At 47.7% G+C, this 15873-nt stretch overlaps 1 protein-coding gene across 2 annotated transcripts in view; it reads left to right on the forward strand.

Moving 5' to 3' along the window:
- tok (tolloid-like protein 1 tolkin) overlaps nt 1-15873 on the forward strand; it is a 28070-nt gene that overhangs the window by 7705 nt on the left and 4492 nt on the right. For both annotated transcript variants that reach the window (XM_015183241.2, XM_033377937.1), the window contains exons 2-5: nt 783-1423; nt 14346-14662; nt 14735-15168; nt 15231-15527. In XM_015183241.2, the coding sequence (XP_015038727.2) occupies nt 961-1423; nt 14346-14662; nt 14735-15168; nt 15231-15527 (1511 nt within the window). In that variant the 5' untranslated portion in view covers nt 783-960. The remainder of the gene's footprint in view (nt 1-782; nt 1424-14345; nt 14663-14734; nt 15169-15230; nt 15528-15873) is intronic.

Below are 15873 nucleotides of genomic sequence, written 5' to 3' on the forward strand. Positions count from 1 at the left end.
CAATTTGAATGAGATGTGCACGGTCGGAGCTGCATAATTTGCTCGGCATTCGATTGTCAGACAGCTGCACCGCTGGCAGCCATGGCATGGCGTCTGGCTTGGAATGAGCAGATGAATCCACTTTGATGACATTTCCCCTTCGCTCAGTATTCAAATTGCAAACGAGTAGCTCTCCTCGATGGCGCAGAGCGAGGAATACTACCATCGGGGAATAGGAATGCGGCAGCCATTCGATCTGCATTCGAACAGTTTAATCCTAGAAATGTTCCAATGCAAATTCTGCCTCAAATTACCCATTCAGATGTGTGTGAAAAATTCCACGCTTAATTGCAAAGCAAAATAAAAGCAAATCGTGAAATCTTTCATGGTCAGGGCACAAACAAAATCAATGAGAGCTCTATCGCATCAAATTGTATGTCATTTGATAGGACAAAGGGTTATCAGCGGCTCAGAGAGCTTGGGAAAATGAAAACAGAGTGGAATGACAGAAAGAAGAAACTCTTGCCTCCGAGGTCGAAGCCACACATACTCTGGGAGGCCTAGGCTTCGATTGTGAAATGTTTCAGCGAGATACTATTAAAATTGGGGAACCGTTTTGCATACAACAACAGACAGATTCATTCATTCAGCTATTCTCATTCGAATGAGATGCTTTTGGGTGAAATGCGAATACCCTCTGCTAGGGTATACAAATAAATTGCATTGAGTCTGGTGGAAACCTCAATGAAATCATTATTATTGCGTTTTTTTTAAATGATTCTCTGGTAATTTTTCAATTGCAGGCCAGGCACGTGCTTAGCGAAAATGCAGAAGTTTTACGTAAAAAACTGATAGGCACAACCGAACGATCCCCCCATTCAGCGACAAGCCACAGAACGTGCGAAGAGGCCCCGGGCCGCCCGTTAAATTGTGTTAAAAAAGCAACAAAACAAAAAGAGGGAACACATCAGAGGAGGAGCCATGCCGGCAGCCGTGGAATCGCTGTGGATGCGTAGGAGGCACGGTACGGCCATGAGCTGCACCAACTTCGCCCTGCTGATGGCCACGGGTCTGCTGGTGCTTATCTCGGCGCATGCCAAGAGCACCCGGTCCAGTGGCGAGCTGCAGCCCCTGTCGACGGATCACGTTGCACTCGCCGAGGGGCATGCCCACGACCAGTCGGCCGCACACTCACATTCACATTCGCATTCACATCACCCATCAGGCTCCGATGCGGAGCAGCAGCAGCAGCAGCACCAGCTCCGGGCCATGCATCATCAGCATCGACAGCAGCACCGGGATGCGGCACATTCCCATCCAAATCCGAATCTTTTGCGGAACAATCGACGCACCTACCGCAGCAAGTACACCATCGAGCAGCTGATGCGCCTGCAAGTGACACCAAAGGTATCCGAAGACATTGACATGGATCCCTGCAAGGCTGGTGAGTAGGACACGACACACATCACATCACATCACATCTCTCTGTGGCAGCTGCGTTGCTGCAGAGCAAATCCTACTTTGCCATAAGCCAATCTCTAAGCCTGAACCCTATGCGAGATTCTTTGGGAAGTCTCTTACCAACTGAGTCCCCGGCCAAGACAAAAGCTTTGGAAATTGTGTTAGCCTGCAAGTTCGAGTAAAAGCGAAAAGTCTTGTTAACTTGAGTCGCACACACACACACACACACCCCCTACTCGACATTATTTATAGCCACCTCCTGTAGCACTAACGGACCCCACTCGCACACCACCAGCCGCTTGTTGCAGCGTTGAAAATTAAGCGCCATTGTGGCATGCTTGGCGCTTAGCTTTCGCCTCTTTTCCGACCAAACCAGATCAGCTTCCTCCAGGCAGGCATCCTCCTCCTCCTCCGCCTGTCTGTTCGATTCAATTGAATTTACCTGAGTTTGCAGAAAAAAAGAAGCACGGGGAAATAATAAAAAGGAAAATCCAAGAAGAAATACATAAGAAAATTGACTGCGAGAGCAATGCGGATGCGAATGCGAATGCGTTGAGCTGAGCTGAGCTGAGTGGAGTGGAGGAGCTAAGGACGTATCAATGGCTGCCTTGTTCCGTGTCCATGTCCGTGTCTGCATGAGAGTCTGCCAGGAGTAGAAGAGCACCATTTTCGATAGCAATTTGTCTGGCTGGAAGTACGACGAGTCTATAAGTATTTGCTCACATCAATTGTCAAAAAGTTATACCCCCCTCCTCCCCCCCGACACACTCGGATATATGTACATACATACCTCGGGCAGAATACCCCTCTGGAAGAATGCGTATATTGAAAAGCAAACGACTTCCGCCCCAACCATCCATTGGCAATGTGCCTTCAAGTGGGCGACAATGGCAATGGAAATCTGAAATGGACACAAATTCGAATTTAGCATTATAAATATATGTATATGAAACACCATAAAGTGGAAACCATTAATGAAACTTTTATAAAATACGCTGCAATAGTGCTCGCTAAAAGGAAATCCTGAATGTGCCATAAAGTTGTGTGTATTTAATTTATGCGTATTTTAATGAGTTCGCTGGCTACATTAAAAGTTTCCTTTTAAGGCCGGCAAGTGCAGTTTCCTCCCACTGTGGCTGGCTGCTGGCTGCTGGCTCCTCCCGACTTCGACCAGATGAAAGTCTTTGCCTGGTCTCTCGATTCCCAGATAAGTCACACCCCCACATATATCATCAATATGCATACGTGCCGCAAAGCCATCGCCCAGCGACAGCGGTGGGGAGTGGGTGGAGAGGGGTGGAGTGGAGGCCCACCCCCTTTGAAATAATTCCACAATCAATCATACCAGCTCTGAGCTGTTTTTCACGCAGCAGCGTTTTTTGGCGCTCCAACAATTAATGAATTGTTCGCTGTTTGCTGTTTTCTGTTTCCGTTTTCATGCTGCCCCACAGGGAAGTGGGTCAATGGCGATTTAAAGTGCACCACCAGCCCTGGCAGAGCCAAATGAATGGCATCCTAATGTATGCAAATGCACGCCACATCCAAGTGGCTGGGGAGGGGAGGTCCCAGTGGGGGAGTGACTGAGAAAATAAACAAATTTTCCTTTGGTTTTCCTCAGCACAAAGCCACGTAATTGATTTCTGAAGTGGGATCAAATTAACGGTGCGGGTGGGGCTTCAGGGAGGAACTGGGAGCTAATCAACTTTCAATCGAGAATTTAATTTGCCAGAAATGTGCTGTGCAATGCAGACATGGATGCTCACATCATCCCATGGGCTTCCCCTCTCGGTCTCGCATTCCACAAAACAATTTCTCGAAACAGTTAGGCTTCATTTGGCAAATGCTTGAAAGTTAATTAAGGACTTCGAATGCCCTGGCTCCCATAAGTATGCCACAAAGCCGCACTGGCGTAGGATTCTGGAAAATTGGGCCATAACGTGCTGGCACGCACCTTAAGCAATTTAATGTCTCAAAGCGAGAGTCCTGTGCCGTTGTCGCTAATTAATTTGCATACACCAAATGCACAAAAGTTCTATCAAAGGGACAACAATGGGGAGGGAGCCCAAGGGAGAGCCCAGAGGAGGACCCAGGAGAGAACCCAGAGGAACAAAGAGATGGAAGCGCAGGAAGCGCAGTGCACGCAGGGAGGCGTGACTGTGGTCGCACACAAGAAATCAAACCGCAAATGGCACTGCAAATGTGAAAATGGTGCACCACGCGACCCTCCAGGACCCAGACCCAGGCCCGGGCCCGGGCCCGGGCACTAGGCAAAGCTGGCGACAGTAATGATGACAACAGCATCACAATAACCACCGTCAAGGCAGAGCGACCAAAATGTCAGGCGGTCGACTGGCAGCGATGACGACGGCAATGGCGATGGCTTCAAGTGGCCTGGAAGGCATCGTGCACTCCAAGTCAAACAACCTGCCCAAGTGACTGCAAATAATTTCCCTCCCCACACAGAGACAGTGCGACAGAGAAGGGGGAAACCCACATTGACGGAGCTTTTGCTGGCTCGACACGGGCTCGGTGGAAAGGCAACAAACTAACGCTGCCTCTCATTGCCGTTAACTCTCTCGCGCATTGAAATAAAAAGGCACTTGGAAGGCATTGCCATGGCATGCATAGCACAGCGAGGGACAGAGACATCAGTGCGCCGGAATGGCAGAGGTAGAGATGGGGCCAACCGGGTCGTGAATCTAAAGGAAAGCATCGCTCGCAGAGCCCACATGTAAAGTGGAAGCCATACATCAATATCTTATGATGCTGAGAGCCCAGGTTAGAGCCCCAGTTGAGGTCGTGATTGTCTGTGAGAATCAAAAGTTCCCATATAGAAGAAATCTATTTCTGTGAATCCATTCTGTTGATTCAGTTTCTACACCACTGTTTTGATTCCTTCCTTTACAAATGTAGCATCACACGTCCCATCACCAGCATAAAAAGGGAATGAAGGATTTAAAGGGAAATCTTGCACACAAAGAAACTAAAAATCCACATATAAAGCAGCGCTTATCCGTCCGTAATCCAGCGGCATAATCCACCGTTTTGATTCGTATATATACATAAGATTTCGTGCCCAGCTGCACTTCCGCTGAGTCCATCCCTAGCCCATGAGCCAGAGCCAAAGCCAGAGCCAGAGCCTGATGCCTGAAACTATTTACAATTCGCACTTTTAGCGGCATTGTGTGCAGACGGATTGAGTTAGTTTGTTGCCATTGCGAGGGGCAGACTGTCTGAGGGGGGCGGGAGCGCAGAGTCAGGGGGAGGAGCAGGCGAAGATTGTTGGGCTGCTTACCGCAAAACAGCCAACAGGATCAGCTTACAAAGCCGCAGAGCGAGTCAGCGCAGAACGAGGTGGGAGGCAGGAGGCTGGAGGCTGGAGGCAGGAGGCATACAAACTTTTCGTGAAGAGAACTTTGTATGCTCTTAATTAAAAACCGCAGCTATTTAATGAATAACTTCATTTCAGGTGCATAAATATATACATAAATTCAATTAATTTCCGGATATTCGTGGCAAACAAAAGGGCTTTCATTTTAATGAATATTGTATCAATTTGTTGAGAGCTAAAATAGCCGGAAAATATACAATAAAACTCAATCGCCATTCATTTATAAGCTTCATCTCGGACTTGACATGCTCTCGGCTATTCGCAGGATTCAAGAAGGGAATAATACTGGCTTCCAGGCAGCAGAAACAAAACTTAAGTTAACTCGAGAAAGCAGAAAAAGCAGGCGCCGGAAATGTCGGAAAATCGGAAGTGCCAACAGTAAGAAGCAGCTGTTTCTCACCCACTCAAAGGATGAACTGCTGGAAGGGACTTTCCTCGCCATTGACTGCACTTCTTGTTGTCCTCCAACCCCTCCACGCCCCTGCTGTCACCGCCCACTGCTACAGTGACCGCAATTTAAAAATTTCCACATGAAATTTACTGCACAGACAGAACACAGAATTGCAGCAGACGTGTTCGACCATTTTGTTTGGCAACATTTTAGTTGCATTTATTGAAATGACATTCCCTGGCAGCTGCTCTCCCTCCCCCCCTCCCCCTCTCCACTGTCGCCCGCATGCAAACCGGCAGCAACATGTGTAAATAAAATAAACTTGCATTTAAACTGTTTGCATAATTAATTAATGCCAGCAAGAATGACAGAGCAGAGCCCTCACACACACATGGAACAAGGTGGGGGGTGTGGGTGGGGATATGGGGCTTACGCACATTGAAGGGCAGTCAGTGGCAGCACAGTTGCCAAATGGCAAAATGGCATCCATCCGGGGCAAGGGCTCAGCTGCATTCTGTATCTTTTTGCTGCATACTTCTTGGCGCAGCCCCACCAATACCAGGGCACGTGCTACTGTTTCTTCGTGTGGCGTATGCAGATGTGTAGATGTGTCTGGGCAACCTGTTAGCCGGAGCCTGTTATCGTGTTGCTGTCTGTTCTGCTGCAATCATTGTTTATGCAAATTGGCATAAATAAGCAAGCGGAGCAAACAAGCTCGAAAGCTGCTCAGATAATGCCGCAAAACGAAGCTTATGATTTGGCCACCCCCCCCCCCCCCCGGGGGCTGGGGTGGAGCGCACACACAAAAACGAAATCACATAAATACACATTTGTTCAGCCATATATCGCACTCACACACGTGTGCGATGTGCATATGTTTGTGTGTGTGCGTGCGTCTGTGGGAGCCCCTGCAGCTGTGGGCTCTCTGCCGTAATTTATGCAAATCGCATTTTAAATTTGCAAATGTTTTTTTAATTGTTCAGCCAACAATCTGCTGTCCCAAATCCAAATTGCAAGTGAAGGGTGAAAAAGGATACCAACAGCAAAATATACATATATATCTAAATGGCATCCCACCCGACCAGACGGAAACCACAATTTATAAATTTCCCTCTGTTTCTATTGTGTGCATACCATACCATTTCTTAGTAGCTGCATCCTGATTCCGAGTCTGTTCTCAACATAAACCAAAACAAATTGAATGCATTCTTGGCTCTCCATTTTTTAAGCCAAAGCCAAACAAACGGCAGAAATTCAATATGGGATTCATATGGCAAACAACGTCAAGTCCAAATCCAGTGAAGCATGCATCGAGCTTCATTTGCAGCATGCTTTCTCCTCTTGTATAGCTATATATTTTATTTATTGGTAGGTATACATATGCAGAACCAATTGAAAATAATAGAAACCTTCGTTTATTGCTTACACATCATTTTGCCTGTTAATTGAGAACTCGTTTGGCCCTTCAACTTTTACAGCACTCAAATATTTTTCTTTAAATATTATGAATTCTTGCCCTGGAATGCCTTTCGAGCAGGACTCCCCGAAATGGCTCCATTTAATTTCGTTTCACTCGTTCTTTTTTGCGAAAAGTGTTTGACAAAAATAAACCCCGGTGCAGACATCCATTGGCAGGCGGTCTTTGCATCTCTTTTGATGGCACAATTATCAGATGCAACTGCAAAGTGCCGGCAATGGAAGCTCTCTCTGTTGCCATGGCTCCGCCAGTGGATGGTGCGGATGGGAGGCGGACTGGGGGAGCGGTGGGTGCATTCTGCATCGAGAGTTTATTGAACCCAGCCCGCCGCTCCAACCGTAATGAACTGCCACCGAAAGTTGAGTAGGTGTGCCCCCCCTCCCCCGCCCAGTAGGTGTTCCCAGTCATGAATTTGCACACATATGCACAGGCTGATATGTTCACACATCATATGGCAACGCTGCGAGCTGTGAGAAATGTTTTCAGCCCCATTTCAAATTGAAAACAAAACACAAACTACGCGCAAAAAATATATACATATACATATATTTTTCCCATGTTCTATCTGCTTGCTGCTGGCAAAAGTTTTTCTAAAAATGCTTTGTGCGAAAAGCGGCAGTGCGGAGTCCGAGATAGTTCGTATTTTTTGTGGGACGCAATGGAAAATAGTTTCTATATTTGCCGTAGGTGCAAAGTGGCTGAAAAACGAGTGGCGAGGCAATGCCAGGAGAGCTGCGGCACACACAGCTGCAGCTGCAGCTGCAGCTACAGCTCCATAAATATTTCGACGAAGTTGTCCATCATAAATCTGTTGCGGGAACTCAAACATTGGCCCTGCCCCTCTATTGTTTGCCCTCGAGTCCTATCTGCGATTTGGTCTGGGAGCGGAAGTGGGAATGCAGTTTTGGCCCTGGACATGGACCAGCCAGCACACAGACACACATGAATATAAGCCTCAATGGTTTTATAAGCCTAGTCTGGGCTATTGACCGGATTCTGTGTGGCAGCAGAGCATGGCACGAGCACAAAACAATTCAGATTCGGGAATGATACAGGAGCTCTTTCAGTTGATTGATGTATGTGGCGAGTGCAGCAGCCACTGTGCTCCACTTGTACTCGTTTCGGCTAGAGCGAGGATAGGGTATTTATCTTTAATTTGCTTTTTCCTATCTGCGTTGCACACCATTCGGGAATCTCCTTCATTCCACTGGGACGGGGTGGGTGTTCGTATTCGTTTATTCACTCTGCGTTGCTGGAGATTTTCAAATACATATCTCTCTATGGATGATTCCATTTTGTTCAATCAATTGACACTCCACTGAAGCGTGCCCCTCGATTGCCACCCACCTAGTTCTAGTGTTTCCCGCCAGACAGGAAAGCGTTTTCTCGTCCTGCTTCTGTATGTACATACGAGTACGTACGTATAAATAAGCAAACAAAGTCCCCCCCTCCCTCCGGACACCCACTCATCCCCACTTTCATAAAAAGCAAACAAAGCCAAAGCCTAAATCGTGCACAAATCCAAAAGCGCCTGCTGGGTCACTCGTCATAGCCATCGTCATAGCTTCCATCGTGGCCGTCTTTGTTATAGTCCGGACTATTTCTATTCGTACTAAAAAAGCCGGAACTACTGTTGCTGTCGCTGCTTCTGGCCAGTTGGTGGGATTGGGAGTACGAATACAGCTAATGGTTGAGGTCTTCATGGCAGGTCGTCTGCTGCCGTCGGATTAGTTTCCCCAGCCATAGATTCCCATCCGTCCTTCCTTCCGTTCCGCTCTGTCTGTCTGTCTGTCTGTCCATTTGCGTCTGCCCCATCTCCGTGCGGTTTATATGCCCGCCTCTATTTGCTTTGATTTCATCTTTAATTTTGGCCAACGCCTGTCTCCGTGTGCACATCCGTCTGCCGGCTTGTTTGCCCCTGCCGGCCGCTTATCAAAACATAATTCTCGTCCTCATGTCCGGCCATTTAAGCTGTCCGCGGGGCGCAGCCAGCAAATTGAATTTCATTGTTATGGCTATGGTAATTAATACACAGGAACACACATGAACCAGCGATAGAGCTTGCCCCACACACAGATACATATCCTGCTCACACACACACACACACACACAGTGATGCATTAGTGGGGAGGCCACTCCGATATGCATATGCATTTCCGCTCTCGATTCGCTCGGAACTCACATCCCCACCGAGCTGAAGCTTATGCATAATTACATCCATATTCAGAACGCTGGCAGCGATTTAAAGGCCAAAGGGGTTAGCCAGTCGGGTCAACGTCAGTCAGCCAAGGCTAAGTCTACTTACACTGGGTCATGATGCCGATGCTGCTGCCGATGCTGGCCATATTGCTGGGATTATGTGAACCAATATAGATAATTGCCTTTACAGAAAATGCATTTGAATATTCTTGCTGCCAGTCGAAGATAGCTTCATTCCCGCTAACTATTATTTCCTTGGTTCAATTTAAGCTTTATTTGCAGTTTGATATGCTTAATATTTGCATAGAATTTATAAAACTAACAAAAGAAACCAGTATTTACAAATGGATGTAATGATGTTTATTATTATTGAATAATTAACTCAAAGAAACGTGAATTGAATGAGGCTTTATTTACAGATACACTTTATCAATTGTAAACGAATTTGCTTTGTTTACTTAATCCTTTGTGTTATGCACTTATGAGAGATTTCTTTGACGTAATTATTAATTTGCATTCCATTTACTTGCAAATTAAATGTTCGCCTTTACCTTTCCATAGTTTGTCTTTGACATTGTCCAGAAGGGCAGAAGCACATGAGGAATAAAGACAATAAATGCGAAACAATTTAACAGAAATTGAAATCGCATCAAATGTTACTGTAGTTAAGTTTTAGGATTCGTTTTTGTGATTACAACTGCTCAAAACCCAAACTATAATTAAATTAAACAACTCCCAGAGACCCAGCACATGAGTAGTGTTAACCAATTAGCAGTTTTTTGCGAATCCTTTGCCAACGTTGAATCGAAATCCTTTTTTGCCAGAGAGGCCTTTGCGTTGTTTAATCGCTTGTGTTTTATTTGAGCACATCCATTTTATTTTATGACAGAGGCCGCAGAGTATTGACAGTCTACACAGAGCGCCAAAGCCATAAATAACAGAGAAAAAAAAACAGAAACGAAACAAACACACGGAGAAAAAAGGTGAACGAGGACGTATCCGAGTGACCCGCCTGGACAATGGCAATCAGTTGACGGTAGCTCCACGGGCCGGGCAGCTCCCTTCAATTATTTGCTTTTGACCCACAAAATGGACGGCGCGGCCGGCTCCTCTGATGCGTAAAGTGTGGCAACTGTTGGGGTTTTGTGTTGTTTTCTGCTGTTTTTGTTGTATCACACGTATAAAGCGCTGCCCAAAGCGAATAATCAGTGGTGCCACAGGAGGCGGGAAGGAGTGGTTTTATTTTTTTTTTGTTTTTAATTAAACCCACAGTCACAGAGTCACAGAGCCGGCACTGGAGCGCTGCCTGCGGAGGAGGGATGCGATGCTCATAAAGTGGGCAGCCCTTGCTGCCACATTACGCATACGCCACATGGCTCGAAAGCGGAAATGGGGCCCCGGATAAAGTGGCAACTGCAACAAGGCAAATGTGCTGAACATTTTTGTGGCCGCCATAAAAGGGTACGCTGCCGGACTTGGCCTCGCACCCGGATACCTAACCAGATCTCATTCTAAAATGGCACGTTTTGTGCGTCAGTTCGTTAGTGTGAATGATGTGGAACAAGTGGAGGGAAAGGGGAGCTCTGGCGTGCCGGGACATGATGCTGTCTGTGGAGGAGGCGACGCTCAAAAATTTAATTACTTTCACTTGTGCGAACTGTTTGTCTGCCAGTCAGCCGTAGACGGAGATGGAGACGGAGAGGGGCACGGGAGGGACGTGGGCGGGCAGCCTGGCAGCCGGACAGCCGGACGGGCGGACAGACAAAGGCATTTAACGTAAATGTAATGAAATTGCAGACGGACTGGACTGCGCCTTGAACTGTTTGTGCTACGCACATTGGATGGTTTCCGTTTCCATTTCCATTGCTGGCTCTACTTCTGGTCTCGACTACCCGGGCTGTTAGCACTTCATGTGGGTGGAAAATCCCCGCTTAGCCCGGGACGAGACGGGCTCTTGCCTCAGTGCCGGCTTCGTGACGCATTATGCGGCAAGTTTTCTCGCCTGCTATGCTTCGCAGAGTGCATCGTCTTTTTATTGCTGCCACTTTTCATTCCCTTTTTCATTTTTAGAATTCCACTCGCAGTTCCCGCTCTCCAGTCCACGTTCATATTTGCTAGCCAGTGTTAGCGGGATTAAATGCCAACTGGGAGCGTATTTTGCTTGGGTGCCTTTTGCCCGGACCGACGCTAAACTCTGGCAACTTTGGCTTTATGCTCAGTCTGCGTCTCCCCTGCACGATGTGAATGTACAAATCAATCATACGCCATGTGGGGCGTGCGCGAGTGGCAGTGTTTTAAATTTAAATTTCATGTATGCACGGGTAACACGCCAGCAACGCATACATATATGTATTTTTAATCCACAACGGAACGGAGCACACGTGCTCGCAATGCTGTACAGATTTTCCGATTGTAGACACACGCACACACACACACACACACACACAGGCGGATGTATGTAAATATTTAAGCAATTCTAGAAATTTGTTTGACTGCAAATCAAATGTAAACAAGATATTCTTTCAAAGTCGACACGTTGCAATTGCAGCAAAAACAAAGAGCCAAGAATAGAGAACAGAGAGCATTCTCAGGGGGGAGAGATGGGTTCAGAGAATCATTCTGAGAGGCAGAGATGGAATAATAAAGATCTCAATGAGATGAAGTGTGTAACCCAAAGCCCAGAATGTGATGAGTATTCTGTTTGAAATGGTATTCTATGTGCTGGCTGAATGTTGCAAGGCATTCATTTATGATGCATCACACAAGCTCACCACATCACTGATCCCCAGGCCAGGCGACGGCAGGGGTCTGACGGTTGCTCAAATTAATGCATTCTGATCTGTGACTCGACGTTCTGATTGCCTTCCTCATTGCCCCATTGCCCCTCAACCTGTTATTTTGTGGGTGTCTGGAAGCTGGGGGCTGCGCCCTGGCTGCTGCGCACTGCCTGCTGGGTGTCTTGTCATCCCACATACGCAGCTCAATATTGAATTTCATAGTTGAACCCCAGCTTCCGCTTCCTGTTCCTTGCAGTGCAGTGCCAGTGCCACTGGCAGTCACAGTTTGGCTACGGTGCGTATGATTGACATTGATTGGAGCAAAGCAAAAGCAAACTGTGGTCTGGTGTTCCCTTTTTTTCCCCCGGTCTCTCCACGTGTCTGAGCGACTGTGCACAATGATTGCCATGCCTTGCTGCACTCCCAGGAACTAAATCAGAAAACGTTTGCTGCTTGATAAATATGTAATTTGCTATTTCCACAAAACAACACGCAGCTGAAAGGCAAACGGCCAAGGGCCAAGGGCAACAGTTCCAAAACCCACACGAAGAGCCAGCTCCCATGCACACGGGGGCTAGTACAGTGAGGACAAAACTGCAGCAAAAATGAAATAGTGCTTTTGGGATTCTTGGAGCATGCTTCTTGTGTAATCCTGTAATAAATCTGAATACAGATATGTTGGGTTTCTATTAGAATTCGGATCTGTTTTCATTGCAGCACGTCAAACAGCGATTTACTCCAGTAACTCAACAGCTCTTTGACTCTCTCCAAGACAATCATTGTCTGCGAAGCAATTTCCATGTCGCTCTTTCCCACAAATATTGTGGCATTGATACTCGCTCTTCATTTGGTCCCTTCTGATCATTTCACAGCAGAGGCAGAGGACAATAACAAACAGTACAGCTCAGAATACACTGTGAATAATATAAGCATCCGACACACACAATCGGTTGATCAACTCAAAAGCTAATCCATTCAATCTGCTTATCCGACAAATTGACTAAAAATCTTAATTTTCGATTTTGTTGCACTTTCCAAATGACCACCAAGGGGATCAGAAGTGTAATTTCTTATCTTCCTGCACTGCCTGGCAGCTCAGTCGTTATTATTATTAGGATTCCAGTCTCAATGATTTTCTAGTGCAGCACAAATTCAATATTTTATCTGCGATTGCCCTCTGGGATCTCCAGTCAATTGGCATGCGTAGCTGGTGTCAGTAGTTTTATGGCTTGGTTTGGCTCTCCCCCAAGCACTGACCCAGTTTAGTTACAAGTTGGCCCAGCTCCACCTCCACCTCCACCTCCACCTGCAGCTCCACCTCCAGCCCGTGTGGCAGTTGGAAGCTAAAAGATTATTGGTTGTGTGCGACAGCATTTGTGATAATCAAATTGCCAGCTACCACATCGGCATCTGCATCTCAGATGATCGGAGGAGGAGGAGCGGAAGGTGGAGGAGGCATTACGGCTCCGTCTGAGATGGCAACTGGCAAAAGGGGGCGGGGCGGAAGCAAGTGCACTGGGAATGGCAATGCCGGAATGTGGGACACGTTGAGCGGCCTTCAGAAGTCAAAAAGCGTGAACACTAACGCCGCCCTGTCATACCCTGGCCGGGTTGCCGGGTGGAGCCGGTATCCACTTGAGCAGACCTCACTGTGCCCGCCGTGTAAATACCAGTAGCACGAATGCAATTTTATTTTATTTTATTTATGTTTAAATTAAGCCCTGCTCTCGGGCCAGCAGCAGCCAGAAGCATCTGCACTCAGACGGTCTTCATAAGCAAATAGGTTTCTCTATCCGTAATTCGTATCTGTGTCAAAGTTTTGTTTGGGTTGAAAATGTTTTGGCAAATGCTAACTAAACATTGATGTGTGTGTGTGTGTGCTGATAAAAAGAGCTTAGAGTGGCTGTCTATCCTCCGTCTACCTCCTTTAGCTGGACGGAAAGACTGCTGAAAGAGTCTCTGAAATTCGGTCTTAATCTAGTGCCCTTTTAATTTGTATCTCTTTTAATTCCGTGTTTTTTTTTTCATTTTTTGCAATGTGCAAACGCACTTAATTAATTTTGTTTAACATGTCGGAGGCAGGCAGGGCAACAGTTTCATATTTTGCTTGTTAACTGTTATCGTAGCTGCCGGCCAATGGACACATGTGGGCCCTGCAACACACTGGACTCAGACAAACAGGCACACCCGCACACTTGTAATTCCCGCTTCCCGTCATATTCGCATTCACATTGCGTATACGCCGCGTGGAATGAGCTCGTTTGGGCAAACAAAAGCATCACTTGGTCAGTTGTTCGCCTGTCCACCGATGCACTGATTAAATGGAAATGCAGACCATGTCTATCCAGCCGCCCGGCGAAATAACTGTCAGAGTCACTCCCTGCTCGGGCCCGCTGTCAGGGTAAATTATAAATTGCCAGTAAGGAGCATCGTCCTGGCGTCGGGCTAACTAACCAACCAACCAACAGCCAACCAACTGAATTCGACTGAGTGCCCCAGCAGCCCCATGAAATTTCAATTAAAGTAAAAATGTATGCGCTTTTCGCCTTGCTGCTTATAATTAAAAACGATTTGCAATTTATGGAAGCTGCGTTAAAGTAGCCGGATAAAATAGTAATTCCCTTTATTTAAAGCGGACTTTCACGAATATGCTTATCTGTGTCGCTGCAGGTGGTTTCATGGGTGACATCGCCCTGCCCGACGGAGACTCGGGTCCTGTGGTGGCCCATACACCCATCGACGACGAGGAACAGGAGCGGGAGGAGGTGGAGCAGCTGCTGGCCGATGCACCCGATCCCGGAAGGCCAGATCCACTCCCAGTCAAGTACAATGCCACCTTTCAGTTGGATCTGGAGAAGCTCAAGCAGGAGGTCTATCACGAGGGTCTGCAGGTGGAGGAGGAGGGACTCACCGACATCATACGCAAAAAGACCAAGCTCCCGAGCATGGGTCCGGTGAACCTAACGGCAGGACAGGGCCAGACACAGGTTAGTACCGGCATAACTAATATTTTGCAGGTGATTTACTCATCGAGTCCCATCGCCCCTCTCCCCGAGCAGAGTGCCAATGAACCGGTGAAGCCCGGGTCGGAGTCCCCCTCCGATTTTGCCCAGCCCGGCAGCTACAAGAACGAGGTCATCTCGCCGGCCGAGACCCAACGACACAGCACTGGCCTGAAGCCAGCCAGACTGACGCTGGCCGAGATGAGCCTGAAGGGCACCAACAAGACGACACAGACAGCCTTGCATCGCAATGTGGATGCCCGCAAGATTCAGTCGGACAACAAGGACATCGAAGTCGATTCGGGTAACAATTTTGTGGCCGAGCGGCGCCAGACCCACATTCTGCCCACCTCCCTGCCCGAGCAGCGCTCGACGCTGCCCAATGTCTACAGCAATGCGGGAGGCAATGGCATGCAGCTGGACGATGAGGTGGACTTCCTGCATGCCCGCGGCGTGGTCCGACGGCGGCACAGACGAGGACCCAAGCAGCGGTAAGTAGGAACAGCTCGAGGAGATTCCCTAGATCCTATCCATTCCATCTCCCCGACCACAGTCGCACCAGTCATCACTCTGAATACGAAACGAAAGTGCAGCGTTTGCGCGACGAACTGAACCGGCCACTGGGCAAGGGACACCATCGGCAGCGGCAGCAGCAGCAGCATCACCACCAGAGTCATCATCATAAGAAGCACCGTTCGCATCGTCAGCACCGCCGACGAGGCCAGACGCCTCCTCAAAACGTGCATCGTTCGCTGCCAGGATTTAATCAATCGGCACAGGCAGTGATTCCCAAGGCTGCTGCAGACGGGCAGCAGCAGTCGCCGCTTGAAATGGATTTACCAAAAGCGGAGTAAGTTTTGAATCCCTGCCTTTGCCATGGCAGCCACTGCCACTGCCACCGCCACATCCGTTTCCGTTGCCATTTCCTGGCCCACTGTAAATTGCTGGCCATTTTCATTCAGGCGTTTTTTTTCGGCGTAAACTTTAAACAAACAGCAGCCATTTTGGCAACTCCCACACAACCACACCCACACCCACAAAGCCGGGCTGTGCTCACTGTGTGTGCGTGTGTTAGTGCATGTGAAAAGTTATGAATTTTAATAGAAATTCGCGCGGCAGAAGTTGAGTACAGAAACAACAGGGAAAAATGCATGGAAAACTGTTGGCAATTAAAATTACGCATACGCCACGTGAAA

The sequence above is a fragment of the Drosophila pseudoobscura genome, chromosome 2 (assembly GCF_009870125.1).
Source record: "Drosophila pseudoobscura strain MV-25-SWS-2005 chromosome 2, UCI_Dpse_MV25, whole genome shotgun sequence".
NCBI classification, from domain to species: domain Eukaryota; kingdom Metazoa; phylum Arthropoda; class Insecta; order Diptera; family Drosophilidae; genus Drosophila; species Drosophila pseudoobscura.